The sequence below is a fragment of the Phocoena sinus genome, chromosome 2, assembly GCF_008692025.1.
Source record: "Phocoena sinus isolate mPhoSin1 chromosome 2, mPhoSin1.pri, whole genome shotgun sequence".
In the NCBI taxonomy this organism is placed as follows: domain Eukaryota; kingdom Metazoa; phylum Chordata; class Mammalia; order Artiodactyla; family Phocoenidae; genus Phocoena; species Phocoena sinus.
In genome coordinates, this window is record NC_045764.1 from 92,296,330 (window position 1) to 92,317,159 (window position 20,830).

Genomic DNA, 20,830 nt, shown 5'->3' on the forward strand with positions numbered 1-20,830 from the left:
ATATCAAGCCAGCCCTGGGTGAGGGACATATTTCATAAAGCTTACGTGAGGCTCCTGGGCTTAACTGGCACGTGTGCGTATTTCACGTGAAATGTAGAAGGCAAGGCACGGGTACACTTTGTGCTTGTTAGTCCCTCTGAAAGAAGTAGGAAATCCATCTTGGGACAGCAAATCTGTGCTTGGAAACATTGCAGCAGACATATCACTGGGAAAGGCCTGCCCCAAGGCTGACTGTGTTATATCCAATAAAGAATCCACTTTTCACCTTCCTTTTATGGAACATCAAAGGAAGATAAGATTGCTATAACAGCATTGCATTAGGGTTTTTTCTGATTATAGTACAACCATTTAAGAAAACGTATGTGTGGTTCTAACCCCTAGAGTGTGGGCCATGCCCCCACACAGGGGTCTGAAAGCTGACTGTGCCCTGTGCTCCTTTGCCTACCTCCCCACCTCCCCCACACACATGCTGGGCAGGCTGTGCAAAGTCCAGCTCTGTACACACAACCCCTGTCACCCTCTCTCGGGGTGCCCCTGGAGAGCCCCCTCCTCCTCCCCCTCTCCTCCCCTCCTCCTCCTCCTCCTTCTCCCCCTCCTCTCTCCTCCCCCTCCTCCTCCCCTCCTCCTCCCCCTCCCCTCCCCCTCCCCTCCCCTCCCCCTCCTCCCCCTCCCCCTCTCCTCCCCTCCTCCTCCCCTCCCCTCCCTCCCCTCCCCTCCTCCTCACCTTCCCCTCTCCTCCCTCCCCTCCCCTCCCCCACTCCGCCCATCCTCCTTCCCCTCCCTCTTCTTTTCTCCCCCCTCCCCCTTCCCCTCCCCTTCCCCTCCCCCTTCCCCTCCCCTTCCCCTCCCCCCTTTTGTCTGCAGTCATCCCTCCTGGCCCTGGGCCTGCTCCCTGTATGTTGCGTGGTGATATCACCACATCAGACCATCTTGTTTTGTGGCTTACACATTTTGTCTCTGCTGTCACGTCAGGAGGCATGGGAGTTGTTGAAACCTTGTCTCTTTGTATGGAGGGAGTGGATGGTTTCTAAATTTTGAATCCCTCTGTTAACTTCACATTAGAATCCAAGGGTTTTGTGTTTTGGAAAAATTGGTATCAAGTGTGAGCTTGTGGTTCCGGAAAAAGGTCTGCCTCTCACAGGAATACTTTATGTGAAAAAGTTTCACATATGTGCAGTTTTCTCAGCATTGCCAGATGTCTTGAGCCATCTGATAAAAAGGATGGGACTATGATAAGAGACCTAATTACCACAAGAAATGCAGTCCACCACAGATGTGCTCAGAACTCTGTTCCTACCCCAATCTAGAGACTTGAATATGGCGTTTTTTGCTCTGTGAACTTACAGAGAATGTGTAGTGATCCCGGTGCACTTTATTCTCACAGATCTGCTGTCTGAGTGTTGGACAGTGGGGTTTATAAAGGTGGAGGGGCAGGAGAAAATCAGAAATGAGGGACTTCTTATAAATTAACTTGACCCCTTATTTTTAATGTTATGAGGTTTTTAACTTTACGGGTTGAGTTCTACTCACCTGACATCAGAAATACCAGGCTGCAGTCTCCAGCCAGCCACGCATTAGCAGCATGGCCTCACATGTCGTAACTGCTCTGTGCTTCAACTTTTCCAGCTGCAAAATGATCATAGTTATCATTCCTACATCTTCCTGGGATGACTTGAAAATGTGGGAAACAATATCTGAGAAACTTGTCCCAAGCACCTTCAGTGAAAGTTCATTTGCAATGTCAGTAATTGCATGTCTCTCTCAGGGCTGCCCACGCCTGCCCGGGGGCTGTGCTGTCCACATGTGCTGTGAGGGCCAGGCAGGCCTCCCTCTCCTGCATTCTCAGCATATTTACTTTCTGAGTAATCCCACCTTTTCCACTGAATGGAAGAACTGAGCTTTCCCCAAGGATTTTCAAGCCTTTTGCCCACACAGATACCAAAGTTAGCCATTTACAATATAGGAGAAGGAGAGACACTCTAGTTTCTGCCTTAAAACATACACAGTGCCTAACAGGGATCCCCCTAGGTTGCCTGGGGTGGAAGTAACAAAGCATTTCCCTCTGGTCCTCTAGAGTTACACCGTGTTAAAGCTAAAAGAACCTCGCCAACCCCTGGTCCAAGTGTCTCCATTGACACATGAGAAAACTGAGGCCCAGAATGGGGAAGCCCTTGCCCAGGGTCCCAGGCAAGTTACTGGCAAAGGATGAGCTGAACCTGAACCCAGGTCTGCTGACGCACAGGCCACAATTTTCCTGCCACTTCACTCTGCTTCCAAGGCCAACGCCAGGGCAGCCGACAGGAACCACAGCAGAGGGATGGGGATGAGAAGGAGGAGGTGGTATCGGGAAGGTGATGGACAAGGAAGGAGGCTGGGAGATGCTTGGCCAGGACCCTGCCTACCCCTACCCCTTTGTCCACTCTTAGGGCACCGAAGCACTTGGAGGATTTGGGGTGTTGCCCACAGGTGCCTGCCCCACCCTGAGCCTGGAGCCATAGCATGTCCCTGGGGCATCGGACAGTGAAAACAGGCCCTAGTACCTCTGCTGTCACGTTAGGGAGTGACAGGGGCTGGACAGAGCTTGGGATACCCCAGCCCAGTGGGGCAGTGACCCTGAAGGAAGCATGGGATTCCCGGGGAGGAAAAGTCTGGGACGTTTGTCTAAGGAGCAGGATAGAGGAGGGGCGGGTGGGGCTGGTGGCCTTTGGAGTCACACCGACCTGGGTTTAAAGCTTAGCTCTGAGTGACCCTGAGCAAGTTACGTAACCTCCCGGAGGTAAACAGTGTTGCCTTCCTCGTGAGATTAATATGAGGAACAAATGAGATGATGTTTGTAAAATACCTGTGTTCAATAAACGTTAGCTAAAATAAAATTAACAGTAAGGGATCTGGTGGTAGGGAGCATCCAGTGCCCGGCCACCCTCCAATAGCTGCCCTGTGAACCAGCATCTAGTCTCCAGTGGAGGTGCCATCAATCTCCTCCAAGCCCCCGCTTTTCAGAAGATGTCAGTAGCCAGGAGAGGCCAAGGAGCTCCGAGGTTAGAGCACTCTGCAACATGCAGGTTCTGATCCCACCTTTGATCCCTTTCTTCCAGATTCATGTGCTCCCAGCTGCCCAATCAGGTCCTGAAAAGCATCAGCATCATCGACAGCCCCGGCATCCTGTCTGGGGAGAAGCAGCGCATCAGCCGAGGTCAGTGCCCACCCTGCCCTTCCGGGCTCCCCACCCCTCACCCGGGGCTGGCTGAGTCTTTCTCTGATGTTGGCAGAGGATTTCTGCCCCTGTTATATTCTATCCATCCTCCAGGGCACCCCCAGCATCCCTGGGCAGCCCCGGGGTCCAGAGCTAAAGAGGTCCCAGGAAATAACCAGGAAGTCATATGGTCAGAAGTTCTGCTCTTTCAACTGAGAAACTTTCTGGAGCCTTAGCCATAACCTCTTAATTCCTTTAAACACTGTCATGTAATACTAGTACCCACCTCACATAAATCTTCAGACTTTAAGAGGGGACCACTTGCTGACCACTCACTTGGACACATGACAAAAAATAAAGAAGGCCAGCTGGTGACAGCAAAGGAGAGAGCCCTCCCAGCTGCTCTTCCTCCCTCCCCCAGTGCCGTGTATTCCACCCCAGTCACCTCTGCAGCAGCCTTCTATTGAGTGAGCCTTTATTGCTATCTGCTTCGTGCCAGATGCTGTACCGCACACTGGGGATGCAGAAAGAGCAGGTGCAGTTTCTGCCCTGGAGGAGCTTGTGTTCTAACGAGGAAAACAGACATTAGTTTCGTTATCACAGAAATAAATAGAGAACAAGAGCTGGGATACTCACTCTGCGATGGGGACTGTCTATCAGAGTGTAAGGAGGATATCTGGCCTTGGGGTGTTGGGAAAGGCTCTCCAGAGGAAGAGACGTTGGAGCCGGAATCTGGAGGATGAATAGGAATTACCTAAGGGAAGCTCTGGGATGGGAAAGGAGAGACAATAAGGCGTTCAGAGGAGATTTGTGGAGAATAGAAAACGCTTGTGAAGAACAGTGACGTCTGGGCTTCTTCAGCCTTCACAACACAAGGCTGAGGCAGTACTGTTTCCAGACCCGTGCACTGTGGTTAAATAGATGGGCCTGCGATCTCCCCCACCTTCCCGGTAAAGGGGCTGTTGGAAGCAGACCAGAGGACTGTTTACTTACAGAGAGGAAATTCCTGACAGGGAGGGCACTAGGATGGATTCCTGTGGTCCCAGTGGCAGGTCAAGTTCCCTTGCCCTGGCCCTTGAAACAGAGGACAGTTCCTGGAGGCTTTGCTGGGAGGGAGAGGCTGGAGTGGATGCGTTGCTGCTGTCACTTCTCACTGGTAACTGTTTACAGCCCCTGAACAGGAGCAGTGGGGTTATGGCCAGCCAGTGAACTGCCCCACTCCTGAAGCCAAAGAACGTTACACAGGCCCTAGGACACACCTGGGAGCTAGAAAGCAGAGGTCCCGTGACAGGGTTAAAGAAAGGGCTCCCCATGTCTATAAGCCCTCTCTTCTCATGCCATCTGAGAAATGCTGGTTTTGCAGCCTCCAACTACCGTGCTGTGCCTTCACCCATTCGTTCAGGGACTTAGTGGGCCATTAGGCCTCCCTGAGGCCTCCAAGAACAAAATAACAGTTGTAAATGGTTTTCTCCAGCTCCTTAGTGACTTTTGTTTTTGTTTTTGCGGTATGCGGGCCTCTCACCGCTGCGGCCTCTCCCTGTCACGGAGAACAGGCTCCGGATGCGCAGGCTCAGCGGCCATGGCTCACGGGCCCAGCCGCTCCGCGGCACGTGGGATCTTCCCGGACCGGGGCACGAACCCGTGTCCCCTGCATCGGCAGGCAGACTCTCAACCACTGCGCCACCAGGGAAGTCCCTTAGTGACTTTTTCTCCTGCATATACAAACATACCTTTTTTAACAGAAATGAGATTGCCATGCACATTTGCTACAACTTGATTTTTTGCCATAACAGCTATCACGGATCATTCTATGCCAGTATATTTAAATTACTTTATTCCTTTTGACAGCTTCTTAGATTCTATCAAAGGGGCATAACGTCATTTATTTAACTGATTTGTGGATGTCGTGTGGTTAATAATTTTTCCCTCTTGCATACAGCACTCCAGAGAGACATCTTTTGTGTATCTTTACACCTCGGTGCCAATAGATTTTTTATTTTTTTAAAAACCAATTTAGGACCATTAATTTGGCCCCATTAAACATTGCTCTGAAAAATACAGTGTTTTATTTTAAAAGGAAAATAAAGCAAACCCACGTCCCACAGCTTTTTCAAGCTGCCTATGTTTCCACTGCTTCTGCGTGTCTGACGGAAGTATGCTGGAGATATATGTGGTCCTGGAAATTTTCTTTTTGCCTCTAAATTTTAGGACCTCTGGATTTTAGCTTCAGCCTTATCCATTCCTTTTCACTGGCAGGCCTTTGACCAATGTTAATCATCCATGTTCTTCAGGGTTTCTCCTGGGCTTAGTGATTCTAAGTGTCTTTCAACCTATAGCTCCTTCAGAGTAGTTAGCCTGGTGTAATGCTCTCAGGATGCTTTGAAGACAGTTCTTTTTAACACTTTATAATAACTGACTCATATCCTGACTTACTGTGGCATGTCCTTCTTCACATCCTATGCCCAGAAATAGCACATATGGTTCCAACCAGTCAGCTGGTCCCTGCCGCCCTGACAGACAGCAGCTGATGGGGAAGGACCCAGAGCGGCAAACAATGGCAGCACCGGGCACTGTGGCCAGGGTCCCCAGGCTTAGGTGCCGTACCGTGTTCGGGCACCGTGGCTGGTTGGAGTCACTTAGCTGACAGTTTCAACCCCAAAGAATATTAACCCCAGAGAATGTGTAGTGTTTTAAAGCTGCTTCAGCTTAAACTATTGCAAACAGCGCTGCATTCTCACACACGCTCCTGTCTGCTTCCATCCCTCCAGCTCCTAAATCACAGCACCACCTTCGCCAGTCATCTGTGTCAACACTGGATGAGGCACGGGGACAAACTGTGACCCCACAGAACATTTGAAACATCCGCCACTGACCTTATTGGTGGGACTTTGCCTCCCTGACGGGTGTTTCGTCTGTGAAAGAGGAAGGGGGCAGCTGCTGCCCCTCCTCTTGTCCCTTAGTGCAGTTGATGGATTAACCCTCAGCAGGCAGAGTCTCATCAAGCAGGTCCCTCTTACACATGTAGCGTCTCCTTGGAGTGTGTATTCACAATAGCAGTATGAGAACAGCCACCGGGTATTGAGCCCTTGCTGTGTGTCTACAGCGTGCTCTTCATTTAGGACTTGCTAAGTTAAACCTGCACACAGTCCTGCACAGACAGGAGCCCAGCCCTGACTAGGGAACCCCTCGCCCTCGCTCCTCTGGGAAAGCGGAGCCTAACAGCGATGGTAAGAATTCTTTCCCCAGCTGCTGGGCAGATGGGCAACCAGGCTTGACATCCGGGGATTGGACAGAGTAAAAGCTGTTAACGAGGTGCTGCTTTTGGAGAACAAGCTGAGGGGATGTGTCCTTCAGGCAGTGGCTGCAGGCTGACGCCGCTATGTGGACCTAGTCCACCCTCTAGCCTGCAGGGTTGTGCAGCCCTGGCTGAGCACACGCTGGGCAGACAGTGCAGCTACAGGAGGAGGTGATGAGCATGGGGTGACTGCAGAGCACCCCCAAGAAGACCTGCTGACTGCATCACACTCAGAGTCCTCCCCATCTGCATGGGATGAGGCAGATGGCAGGTGGGGCAGTGGAGCGTCGTGCTACTTTGCTGGTGGTCGAACAGGGAAGGAGGGACCTCAGCTGGGGAGCTGGCCTCGTCATCACTGGCAGCCCTTGGGCACCCCCAGGGAACTGCCCAGGTACCCCGAGCTCTGGGAACCAGATGGCCTAGTGAGGGTATATCTCCAGGAAGGAATCCTGAACCCGGGTTCAGTCACGTGCCTCCCCTTACCTGTGGCTCCCTTCTTCCTTGTTCATTCTTCTCTCTCGTGACGTCATAAGCCTGCTTCCTTTTTACTCTGTGCTGAGTAGAGGGGGCAAGTGTGATTACACGGAGGACATTGCTCTTCTCTTGGCCAAAGTCACAGGTGACCAGAAGAAACAGTTGACATTTCTACATGATGATTCGTATTTTGGGGTGTTCGGTTTGAGGCAAAACATGGCAAACCCACTCTTATGTTAGAAGTGACCTTTACCAATTAGAATGTGTCTTAGTACAGCCTTCTCATCAGCAGGTCCTTAACATGGACCCTGGAAGTCAGGTCCCTGCTCTATGCTCCAGAGTGAAACAAGAATGCATAGTCAGCATTGGAGGGGAGTAAATGTTGTCTAAATCTCCTCTTTGGGAGTTCTATAAATAAAACCCCCTAGGGTAATTGATTTTGAAGCAATTTTTAGTATACTACTCCATATGGAAACCCATTACCCTTCTGACGTTCCTTGGTTTAATTATAGTTAACAGAAAATCTTTAGGAACAGAAGGGTGAGCTTAGATACTAACTTGTAGTTTTCTTGCCTGACATAGAGAATTCCCATCAAGCAGGAATTAAAATATTCTGATATATTTTTAATAGTAACTTTATTCTACTGAAGTAAGAGCTACCTAAAATTCCTACAAGCTTTTCTTGATTCTTTTCTTGTAGCCAATAAAGAAATGTTTGAGTTCTTAAGATTTTCTAAGTTATTTTCTTGAAGTGGGTGGGTGAAATCTGACCAGGTTCAGTCTTGAGAACGTCCTTTGCCCTGATGATGGCGTCCAGGTTTTTGACTCTACGTGATAAGAAAAGAGCACATTTATCCACACATCCTTATTTTCATTCCCAATCTCTTATTATTCCGGCTCCTGAACTGTTTGCTTCCTAAAATACTGTTAATGTCGTGCTGAACCTAAACATCATCTAGGATTTATTTCTGGACTTGGCATGAACACAAGTGTGTTCCCAACTGTGCGGTACAAACCTCTGGGTTCTGGCTGCAATTATAACGTCCCTGTCTGACAAGGAGAAGACTGTGAAAAATTCTAATGTGACAGCTGGTGTACTTGTCCATCTACTTAGCACATAAGCATTTGGAAGGTGCTATTTTAGCAGCAAGTAATTATTCCTGTGGTTTCCTGAGAGCATGAGGTTTTGTGTAGCCTTCAACAGACTTGACTTTGATAACAAAAATAGTACAATTTTTCCCTTTTAAAAATTTAAATAACTCTTGATCTGAATTTTCCAACAGATCTACCAGCAGGTCGGACCTAGGACCTAGGACCAACAGCTTGTCAAATGAAAGTCTAAGGGCATCTTCTTCTGATGTTTAAGCCCTTCTCTCTATAAGCCTTTCTCATTATAAATCAGTGAATAGAACTGAGAAGACAGTGAAAAATAGAAGGGCAGAAAATGTCCTGCTAGTAAAAGCAATCAATGATGATAATGAATGAAACAGAAAAGATCTAACTGTGCTTCAAATAACGTAACAGGCCATAACATTAGCTTCAAAATCATTGATTAATGTCTTAACATTTACATATAGACATCCTTATGTCCTCCTGATTTTGGTAGCATTAAGGAAAGCACTCAAGAATAAAAAAGGCATCTGAATACTGACAGGTACATGTGAGCAGGTCATTTCAAGGATATGCCAACACAGTGGAGGTGCCCAAACATAACATCACAAAAGAATTGACAGAAGAGGAAACAGGGAATGGAAATCCAACTGGTAATCATTAAAGATGCTAAAAAGGGCTTCCCTGGTGGCGCAGTGGTTGAGAGTCCGCCTGCCGATGCAGGGGACGCGGGTTCGTGCCCCGGTCCGGGAGGATCCCACATGCCGCGGAGCGGCTGGGCCCGTGAGCCATGGCCGCTGAGCCTGCACGTCCGGAGCCTGTGCTCCGCAACGGGAGAGGCCACAACAGTGAGAGGCCCGCGTACATCATAAAAAAAAAAAAAAAAAAAAAAAAAAAAAGATGCTAAAAAAATAGTGATGACAAAAACTGTAATCAGGGAAGTCCAAACACACCTACCTGACACATTTCTTGAGCTTGAAAGACAAAAGACCGGATTTTGAAGGCTGTGCAAGACAGGAGAGAGATCATTTAGAAAGGTCCAGATAAGAGTGACTTCCCCTCTTGTGCTTTGGGAACAGGGAGGACTAGAGCGGAAAACACACATACACGGAGGAATGAGTCTTTTTCCCTAGAAGAGTGAGAAGGCTTGGAGCGAGATATTAGCCAGGTCCAACAGCAGCAGAGGCTCTTCTGAGAAGCACCTGGAGAGCTGAGAGCTGGAGGCTGAAGAGGCCAGTGGCTCCCAGGGCCAGGTGGTTACGGCAGGTGCTTCCTGTACTTCAGGTGGACCACACAGCCCAAGGCTGGACTTCACAGAGTTTCTGACGGGGGCCTGCCGTGCCTGCCGAGTACCCCAGGAGAAGTTCAGGCCTTCCTTGGGTAGTATTATAAATAAGAGTAGAAGTAATCATTAAATAAAGGGGGAGTCGAGGCAGCACTATCCCCTCCTTCATTCTGTTCACCACCACCCAATACAGACACGGCTCAGGACCATCCCAGCATCTCAGACTGCGGTCACCTGAGCTCACTGGACATGTGACCCTCATTACAGGTGCTACTCCTGTCCCTGCCTCCCCATCCTGTGGTTGGTACAGGGTGGTTTTTTGGTTTTTGGTTTTTTTTCAGTTTTATTGAGATAGAATTGACATATGGCACTGTATAAGCTTAAGGGGTACCACATAAGGATTTGACTTATATACATCATGAAATGGTTACACAATAGGTTTAATGAACATCCATCATCTTACACAGATACAACATTAAAGAAATAGAAAAAATTCTTTTCCTTGTGATGAGAACTCAACTTTCATTTATAACATACAGCAGTGTTAATTATCTCTATCATGTTGTACATTATATCACTAGTAGTTATTTATCTTATAACTGGAATTTTTTACCTTTTGACTATCTTCATCTAATTCTCCCTCCTCCCACCCTGGTACAGGGTTTCTTAATTTTTTGTCTTGTTTCTGGGGTTTTGGGTTTACGACTGTTCAGGCTCTCTTAGCTCCTCTCCCTGTCCACAGCAGCTCCTCCCAGCTTTAAGGCATCCCCAGGCTTCATCAGCATGCCCTTCTACCATCGCCCTTGGATCCAGAAGTTGAGCAGACAGGACCCAAGGTGGAGCCTTGAGGTACTCCAATAGAGACTGCCCTCCACGTTGACAGCAGTTCATTAATGAACAAGTTCAGTCGAGATGCAATGAGCTCCTGTGTACCAGGTACTAAGCTAGGAATTGGGAGCATAAAGATGAACAAGGTACCGCCCCTGCCTTGAAGTTGCTACAGCCTAGTGTGGTCATCTAGCCAGTCACTGATGCACCAAATTGTTCTGAAAGAAAGCTGTCGCCTACATAGAGAATTATTATCCATTCAACAAACACTAGGCAAAAAAGATGGACATGGTCACTGCCCTTATGGAATTTACATTCTGATGGGAGAGTCAGACAAGAAAAGCAGGTAAACAAATGAATAAAATCATTGTAAATAGTGATGAGTGCCAGGAAGGAAATAGATAAGGCATTGAGCTCAATGAGAAGGGGTGAGGTGGGAGGACCACAGTCTCGGAAGGTGGCGGAGGCCTGTGGCTGAAAGTTCAGAAGGCGGCAGCCATGCAGAGGTAGGCAGGTCAAGGTTTTGCAGGTTTTGACTGACCATGTTGTCTATTCAGATATTTTCCACCTGATATATAAAGGATATATAAAAGAGTAGACTTTCAAGTATCAGATATTCACGCATGGATTTCAATTCCTGCATATTCATGTTTTTTTCTGAGGCCTTTTTTTGGAACCTACACTATTCAGTCTGTAAACCCAGAGTCAAACATGTTGCTTTCCTAGGTCCAGTCAAGGGACTGAAGTCCCTGTGGGCTGTCCTATGTCATATAGCGAGAAACACGCGGGCAGGAGAATTGGATTTCCTGGGTTCCAGTTTAGCTCAGCCATCTACCAGCCATGCAGCCTTGGGAAAGTTGTGAATCTCTGTGGGAAATGAGGGTAATAATAGTACCTACCACATAATGCTGTTGTAGCTGAGTTAATACCTAGAAAGCAGAAAATAATACCCGACGTAGCACATAGTAAGTGCTCAGTAAATGTTAGCTGTTATTATTACTCTCACCATCTCAATGTGGTGGTGGTGGTACAGGCCAGAGTTTTCAAAGGCTGAATTTAATATTGGTTGGTACCGGTTTCTTGCCTCTTAAAGTCTTCTGTCTCAAAGTAGGGGAAATTTTTGTCAAGTTATTTGAAATGTGGAATTTGTTGGTCAGGGACTGAATATGCTGTGTTTGGCTAAGTGTTTTTACCTTTTTTCCCCGTACCTTGGTCGTTTTATTGATAATTAGCTTTTAACTTTTGAAATCACTTGTCTCTCTCGAAGTGGAAAAGGGACAACACTAGTTGATCATCTGGTTTAAAAAATATTTGGTGGAAAAAGAATTTTAAAATAATGGACAGATATTGTGTGTGTGATCTTTTTGGCACTCCTTTATTTTAGAACTGATGGTACAAAAAGCAGTGGGTAATAGTAGGGGCGTGCTAGAGACTATTCATTCAACACACATTTATACTGATTGCCTGCTGGGTGCCAAGTACTGTCCTGGGTTCAAAAGGAATGAGGCACAGCCCCTGGCCCTGGTGCACACCCTTGGCTGGGGTGGATGGACCTGCAAACAAGCCACTCTGACCCTGTGCATTACAGGAGTTCTGAACAAGAAGTGGAGTATGGGAAGTAGGCTGTCAGCAAAGCTGCTAAGGGAAGGGACTCTTCTTCCCCTTTTTTAAAAAATCTGCATTTTCTCTCTCTCTCTCTGAACAATTCAGTGGGTTTGTTTGTTTGTTTGTTTGTTTGTTTTTGTATATTTACAGAGTTGTGCAACCATCACCACAATGAATTTTAGAAAATTTTCATCACCCCAAAAAGAAACATTGTCCTCATTAGCAATCGCTACCTGTTCTCCTCCCCCCAGACCCTGGCAACCACTAATCTACCTTCTGTCTCTGGATTTACCTACTCTGGACATTTCATATAAATGGAATCATACAGCATGTGGCCCTTGTGTCTGGCTCCTTTCACTTAGCATAATGTTTTCAAGGTTCATCTGAGTCAAACAGTGCTTCATTCCTTTTTATGGTTGAATAAAAATTCCATTGTACAGCTGTACCACTTTTTATTCATTCATAAGTTGGTGAACATTTGGGTCGTTTGCACTTTTTTTGGCTATTTTGAATAATGCTGCTACGATCATTCATGTATGAGTTTTTGTGAAAATGTGCATTCTTGGGGCTTCCCTGGCGGTCCAGTGGTTAAGGCTCTGCATTTCTACAGCAGGGGCCATGGGTGGGTTCGATCCCTGGTCAGGGAACTAAGATCCCACATGGCACAGGGCGCAGGCAAAAACAAAAGAGAGTGAGAAAACGTATGTTCTTGATTCTCTTGGGTATAAATCTAGGAGCAGAATTGCTGAATCATATGGTAACTCAGTATTTAATGTTTTGAGAAACTGCCAGACTGTTTTCCAAAGTGACTGCATCATTTTATATTTTCATACACCAATTGTGTACGAGGCTTCCAGTTTCTCCACATTCTCATCAACACTGTCATTTTGCTTAGGGCCATCTTCATAGGTATGAAGGGGTATTTCACTGTGGTTTCAATTTGCATTTCTCTAATGGTTAATGATGTTGAGCATCTTTTAATGTGCGTTGTGGCCACTTCTGTATTTTCTTTGAAGAAATGTATATATAGAGGCTTTGCCCGTTTTTAATTGGATTATTTGTCTTTTAATTGTTGAGTTTTAACATTCTTTATTTTTTTAATTTATTTATTTTCATTTTTGGCTATGTTGGGTCTTCGTTGCTGTGTGCAGGCTTTCTCGAGTTGTGGCGAGCAGGGGCTACTCTTCGTTGCGGTGTGCGGGCTTCTCATTGTGGTGGCTTCTCTTGTTGCGGAGCACGGGCTCTAGGCATGTGAGCTTCAGTAGTTGTGGCATGCAGGCTCAGTAGTCATGGCTTGCGGGCTGTAGAGCACAGGCTCAGTTATAGCACACGGGCTTAGTTGCTCTGCAGCATGTGGGATCTTCCTGGACCAGGGCTCGAACCTGTGTCCCCTGCGTTGGCAGGCGGATTCTTAACCGCTGCGCCACCCGGGAAGCCCGAGTTTTAACATTCTTTATATGTCCTATGTACTAGTCAAATATATGACTTGCAAATATTTTGTCTCATTTTCTGGGTTGTCTTTTCACTTTCTTTATGGTCTAACCTGAAGCATTAAAAGTTCTTAATTTTAATGAAGTCTGATTTATCTGTTTAAATTTTTGCCACTTGTGCTTTTGTCCTAACCCAAGCTCATGAAAATTCACTCCTATATTTTTCTAAGAGGTTTATAGTTTTAGCACTTACATTTAGGTCGTTAATCCATTTTAAGTTAATTTTTGTATATGGTGTGACTTTAGGGCCCAACTTCATTCTTTCGCATGTGTGTATCTAGTTGTCCCGGCACCATTTGTTGAAAAGACAGTACTTTCCCCACTGAATTGTCTTGGCACACTTATTGAAAATCAGTTGGCTATAAATGTGGAGGTTTATTTCTGGACTCTCAATTCTATTTCATTGATCTGTATGTCAGACCTTATGATGCAGCTCTCCTTGATCAGAGACTCCAGGTAAATGCATGAGTTCATCAACCCGCAAGGTCAGGGCCGTACAGGATGAGGTGAGGATAAAGTGAGTTGATGTGACATCTTGTCACGGTACCTGTCTGGTGCACAGTCAAGGGAAAGATAACCTGGCTCCCCTAACTATTGTTATTCTCCTTGAGACAATGGAAGGAGGTTGCAAGAACGGGAAGATGTGTGAGCTCAGAACCCTTTGGAGGAATGTGAGTCATGCCTGTGGCTGGAGTGTGTGTATGTGGCGGGTGGATGCACACGTCAGGAGACTGGGTTTATCCTGGAGGCTGCGTGGAATACTGAGGAGTATGAGGTAGAGGATGACATGGTAGAGAATTCTGTAGGAATTCTGAGGAGTAGAACTTGCTTATGTCCACAGGCTCGGATCATGAAGCCATTTTTATATTTAGAGCTTGAGCTCAATGACTTGTCTCTGAGCTTTGTTTGAATTTGGCAGCAACAGAAAAGGGTGCAATCCCCAGTGCCTGGGACTGAGTGCTGATGAATGTGTTGGCAGACCCTGTTTTCTGGCCAGAGCTAAGGCCGGTCTGAGGTTGGGTTGTGAGGTCCTGGACATCACTCGCTTCTTGGGCCTCCAACAGGAAATCCTGCTTTCTTTTTGTTTCGGGGAAGTTTGCTGACAAACACATTCAGACTCCTTTTCCGCCAGTGCCACAGGAAATTCCACACCATGAGTGTAGCTCCTTCTGCCCCTACTGTGAGTGCGTCATGACCGTGACTCAGAATGGCATTTGCCAAGCCCTGGAAGATATCTTTAGTTTTTGTTAATACCTTAAATGCATACTCGATCGTGAGAAATGACTGCTTCTACCCAGACTTTAAACCAACCTAGACTTTTAAATAAAAAACAATTTTTTTTAATTGGAGAAAGGGTACTTCTCTTACTTCCCATAGAGAGCAGCTCATGATCATAAAACATTTCATAGACATTGGGATGCAGAGATTAATTAGAGAAAAGGTTTGCTCCTTACTCTTTTGAGTGCTAATAATATAGCTGACACTTGCACGGTGCCTTGTTAAGTGTTTTCCATATATTATTAACTCATATGCTCCTTACAAAAGCTGTATTGAGGTAGGAACTGCTCTCCCATTCTATAGGAGAGAAGACTGAGACACAAAGAAATTAAGTCCACAGTCCTATAGCTAGCGTGGTAGCCAGTCTCCAAAGATGCCTCTTGCTCCCACCTCTGCCAACCATGAACCATGCCTTCCAGTATTCATGCCCTTGAATCTGGGATGGCCTCTGGCTCACTTTTTGATCAGTAGAATTCAGCAGAAGTGATGCTGTATGACTTCCCATGTCTAAATCATAAGAAGCCCTGAAGGTTCCACCTGGAGCTCTTGGCATGTTTATTCTCGGGAAACCAACCACTATTTTAAAAGTCCAGCTGCCCTGAGACCACCATACTGTGAGGGAAGCCCAAGCTAGTCACATGGAGCAGCCGAGAGGCTCAGGCAGCCTCTGACTGGCCCAGCTGAAATAGGAGCAAAGCCGTGGAGGACCAGCTCAGTTGAGCCTTAAGATGATTCCAGCCCCAACTGCCACCTGACTTTCACCTCATGGCAGACCCCAATCGAGACCCACCCAGCTGAGCCCAGTCAACCCTCAGACGGGATATTAACCACAAGAGGCAATGACATAAACACCTCTGCCCGTGTCTGTCTGTCTGTCTGTCTGTCTCTCTGTCTCTCTCTCTCTCTCTCTCACACACACACACACACACACACTGAGAAGACAGCAGTGGGGAAAGGTACCACATGGGGCACATTTCCACATAACTGACACTTCTCCCCTATACACACCAAACCTCCTGGTTTTTTTTCCTTTAGTGGTTTTTGGTAGTAGTCTTTGGGAAAGATAGTACATGCTGCCCTGCATTCTCATTCCAAGGGTAGTGGGGGACTTCCCTGGTGGCGCAGTGGTTAAGAATCCGCCTGCCAATGCAGGGGACACGGATTCAAGCCCTGGTCCGGGAAGATCCCACATGCCGTGGAGCAACAAAGCCCGTGCAGCACAACTACTGAGCCTGCGCTCTAGAGCCCGTGAGCCACAACTACTGAGCCCGTGTGCAACAGCTACTAAAGCCCGTACACCTAGAGCTTTTACTCTGCAACAAGAGAAGCCACCACAATGAGAAGTACATGCACCGCAATGAAAGAGTAACCCCTGCTCACCGCAGCTAGAGAAAGCCCGTGTGCGGCAATGAAGACCCAACACAGCCAAATAAATAAATAAAATCCTTAAAAAAAAAAAAAAAAAAAAGGGTAGTGGGAAGAGGAAGAAGCAGCTTCCTTACGTTGGATGTCCACCCTGCACCATGCTCTGCTAGGTCCTCTTGGTCCATTGCTCATGCACATACCGTGTGTCAGATACCAGGTGCTTTAGTGTTAACAGCACCAAGATAGACCCTGTTGCTGCTTCCTGAAACATACGGGGATGGAGGGGGGCGGTTGAGGTAGATGGATGAGCTAAAATGCAGAACAAATGAAGTTGACACAAAAACTTGAAGGAAACAATTGCAGAGTCCCACAGCAAGCGTAGTCCTTTTTTTTTTTTTTTTTTTTTATCCTAGTTCCCTGACCAGGGATCGACCCCGTGCACCCTCTGCAGTGGAAGCACTGTGTAGTCTTAACCACTGGACCGCCAGGGAAGTCCTGAGTGGTCCTACTTTAGATGGGTAGTGAGAGGGGGTCTCTCCGAGGAGGTGGCATTTAAGCTCAGACCTACAGAATGGAGGGGCTGGCCTGGCAGAGAGTTGGGGGAAGGGCATTGTAGGCAAAGGCCAGAGGGAGCGGGCAGGTCAGGGGAGGCTGGAGGCTGGGGAGTGGCCAGGAGGTGGTGAGCAGTGAGGTCAGGAGGGGCTGCTGGTGGGAGCTGTTGGCCTTAGGGAAGCACGCAGATTTTATTCTAAGAGGAACAGAAGGATTATCTTTTTTAACCTTCTCTTGATTGCCCAGAATTATCTCTGTGAACAGCCAGGTGTTCTCACACTGGGCAGTCACAGATCCAGCCCGGCTCTGCCACTCAGTTTCTGTGTGTTCATTTGGTTGGTGGATGGTTGGCTTTCTCTTCCCTTGATGCCAGGTTGTCGCTGTCATTTCTTCTTCTGTCATACCTGTTCTCAGGTACCGTCTCCCCTCTGCTCCCCTTCTACCCTGTAAATGATGCACTGAAGCCCTAGAGCAGTGATTCTCAGGCTCCAGGGAACTTGTTAATGTGCTATTTCCTGGCCTCAAGCACAATTTGGGGGATCTGGAGTGAGATGCAGAAAACTGCGTGTCCAGGGGTTCTGGTGCAGGAGGTCCCCACTTTTAGGAATCTGGGGTAGTGCTGAGCCTGCCCACTCCTATGCTCTCTGCCACCTCCAAACCAGGTGAAAGAAGAGATGATCACAAACTTGGAAAATCTACCAAAATGGACTTGAGCTGTGTCCCACGTCCCTTTCACCAGTGTGAAAGGATAGGGTGGAGGATGTAAGTGGTCGGGGGTGGTCTTTGGGTGGGGTGAGAGGCAGCGCAGCGCTGGGCCGGGATCTGTGAGTAACCAACATCTTCCCAGGTGAGGGCTTCGACAGGTAACTTCACCCCACAGTGGTCACCAGGTAATCAGGTGACTCTAGCCTCGTGAGCATCTGACAGGGGCTCCTGGCCTGACACTGCTGTCCTCTGCCTGTGCGTTCACTCCATATAGGAGCACCCCCAAACCATTCTAGACTTCTTTGGAAGTTAGGGTTTTTAGAACCTCTAGAGAAAAATAAGGAGATTTTTTTAAAGATTCTCATTTATATTTTCAAATGTTTAATAACTTCACTGCTATAATGGGGACATTCTTGTTATATAACCTCCATCCCTAATGTTATGTATGGCAAAAGCTCTCTGCCCTACCATCACTGTGCACCCATGGGGGCCCCCCCCAGACTGGAGGATAGGAGTGATCGATTGTAAATGCAGGGTTCTAGGTGGCAGAAGAGCAGTATCATATGAGAAACACTGGCCTGGGACATTTTTCCATTTCCCTGGCTCTTCCACTGACCAGCTGGGTGACCTGGGCAAGTTATTCCACCTTTGTGAGCCTTAGTTTCCCCCTCTGTAAAATCATGTCAATACCTAAGTGGTCCATGGGCATTAGCTCTGAAACATGCTCAGAGTGAGAGGACCCAGAGTGGACAGAGGGCAGGTTCAGGTGCCCGTGCTGGTGGGGAGGCATCTCCAGCTAGTGGACGTAGAAACATGCTGAAAATAGCGGCGCTTTCAGGGCATCTTTGTTTTCTATCATTGTGGGCCCTTGGAGGAGGCTGACCTGAGCTCAAATCTCAGCACCCCTACCTTACTGTGGGACCCTCTGAGCCTCAGTTTACACTTTTATAAAGTGAGGAAACCCACCCCCACCCCAGTTCTTGGAAGATAAGGCGACATAACATGTACAGGCCATTTGGCATACAGTCGTATTGAAGAACTGTTGGTGATGGTAGTCTTGTTCACTTCCTGGAACTGGGGTGGTCCCCAAAAGACCCACCAGGATCGCAGGGTCAGCTCGGCCAAGTGCCCCAGAATTACCCCAGAGAGTAGATCTCACCCTCCACCACTTACATCCTCCGCCCTATCCTTTCACACTGGTGAAAGGGACGTGGGACACAGCTCAAGTCCATTTTGGTAGGTTTTCCAAGTTTGACGGCAGAGAGCACAATAGACATGACAGTAGATCTGTAGAAAGGGTGCTGAGAGAATGCAGCCACGCAATGCCGTTGCGGGGAACCTGCTTCAGAGAATGACCCAGAGGAGGTGCCCTCTCGTGTCAAGGGCCCCCACTCTTGTCACGTTTCCAGTTCTTTTTGCCATAATCCTCTTTCTGGTGTCTGGGGGTATTTCTCACATGTGCCGTGACCCTTTCCTCTAGAAACCTCCAATTCATCAGGATTCTTTTCGTCTCTTTCTCAAAACCATCCCCTGTTCGAATCCAAATCACGATGCAAAGCACAAGTCAGACCACTTATTCAGCGTTTCGCCTGTCTCAGGTACTCTTCGGAAGTACCACCGTTTTGTGTGGATGTGTGCACGTGTTGAGATGAAAAATTCAAGTGACAGTTAAATGGTGAAGAACATTTGTCCCATCCACGTTCCCAGTTCCTCTCCTAGAGCAAAACCCAGCAGCAGCCTCTTGGGCTTCCTCTGAGTAAGAAGGTCCTCTGCTCACTGCTCTGCACCAAGATTTTTCCACTTAGTAAATCTTGGAGCGCAGCCAGGTCGGGACTTTAGAGCTGCCTCCTTCGTATTCTATCATATAGCTGTGCCAGAATTCATAGCTGGTGTCCTTTGGATGGATGACATTCAGACGGTTTCTAATCTTTTTTTTTGCGGTATGTGGGCCTCTCACTGTTGTGGCCTCTCCCGTTGCGGAGCACAGGCTCCGGATGTGCAGGCTCCGGACGCACAGGCTCAGCGGCCATGGCTCACGGGCCCAGCCGCTCCGCGGCATGTGGGATCTTCCCGGACCGGGGCATGAACCTGTGTCCCCTGCATCGGCAGGCGGACTCTCAACCACTGCGCCACCAGGGAAGCCCGGTTTCTAATCTTTTACTGTTACAGACAGTGCCACAGAATACAGACAGTTTTGCACATACAGTGCAAGTATATACAGTTTGCACAGTCGTGTAACTGTTAAGATGCACTCCTAGCAGTGGCATTGCTGGATCAAAAGGAACTGTGGTCTTTTTACTGTGTTAACTGGTGCCAGAATGCCCTCTCTAGAAGATGTGCCCGTTTACATTCCCACCAACAATACAGAAGTGCCTGTCTCCACACATCCTCCCCAATTTAGGGCATTACCGATTTTGTTTTCATCTTCGCTTTATCTTTGCATTGTCTGATAGGTGAATGGCATCTCATTATAATTCTAATTTCACTTCTCACTGTTCTTGTGGTTGAGCATCTTTTCATATTTACAGATCTTCTCAAAGCAGTTCCTTTCCGGAGATATTTGACCATTTTGAAATACTGTTGGTAACTACATGGACTTTCATTTAATTAAATAAATGAGTCTTTTTTTTAAATAAAGACCCCAATGTGGGCTTACCTGGTCCCCCCTGACTTGATCTGTCTTCCTATCTGTGACATAATCTCAGAAGTAACTATCTCTGAGTAATGGTTTGGCTTTCGGAGTGGGTTAGCTGATAACTTAGTTGCTGGAGCTGGTGTTCATTGACTGGCTGTTGTCCAAATGCTCACAGAACACTCACTGCACGCTGGGAATGTTTAAAAGGAGAAACAGGGCAGGGCAGGGGGTCGGGTCAGAGGTCACTTGCAAGTCATTTGTTGATCCAAAGTTGTCACCCTCTGGGTTTAACATTTCTCTGCGGAAAATTATGACTTGAAGAAACATTGTCTGTTTGCCCTTCTGAACCACAAAATGACAAGAGGCATTGTCCAAGTTGAAGCCTTGTTTGTAAATATTTGGCCTCATCACACTTGGGTGGAGTCTATATACCATTGGCATTTTGCCTCAAGAAAATCCAGTACAAGTACAGACTGCCTTTGTCTGATTTATAGACGTATTGTACGAGACCTTCTTCCCTGAGGTGCACAAAGCCCACTTGAAAATCAGGAAGGGGCAATTTCCACGTGCATGACACTTGATTCCTGGATTCTATTAATTATGGTATTAGAAGGTTGAATCTGATGACTTCCTCAGCATCCTTGAAAGTCTCAAATTCTGTGACTTTTCCTCTGGTAATTTCTTTCAGCATAGAGGAGTTTGGAATTCAATGGCAAGGACATTAATCTTTCAGGGCAACTAACTGCTGCTATGGAAACATGCAAGGACCTTCGGATCAGCCCAAGATGCCATAGCACACGAGTCCAGTGGAATGAATATAATAAAATGAAACGTGTTCCTTGCTAATCTTATCCCCTAGAGTTAGTCACTGAACATTCCTGTAACCATCCAGCTGGTTTTACATTCTTATGCTGGTAATGGAACTTGATGGTATCTACTAATAGGCACTAAATGGATTTTCCTGAGAATTTGACATTTTGTTTCAGAAAAGCTTGATATTCAGAACCACCGTATA

General features: G+C 47.2%; 1 protein-coding gene across 1 annotated transcript in view; it reads left to right on the plus strand.

Moving 5' to 3' along the window:
• EHD4 (EH domain containing 4) overlaps positions 1 to 20,830 on the plus strand; it is an 89,024-nt gene that overhangs the window by 37,508 nt on the left and 30,686 nt on the right. The window contains exon 3 of the mRNA XM_032618095.1: positions 3,096 to 3,193. Coding sequence (XP_032473986.1) covers positions 3,096 to 3,193 — 98 coding nt within the window. The remainder of the gene's footprint in view (positions 1 to 3,095; positions 3,194 to 20,830) is intronic.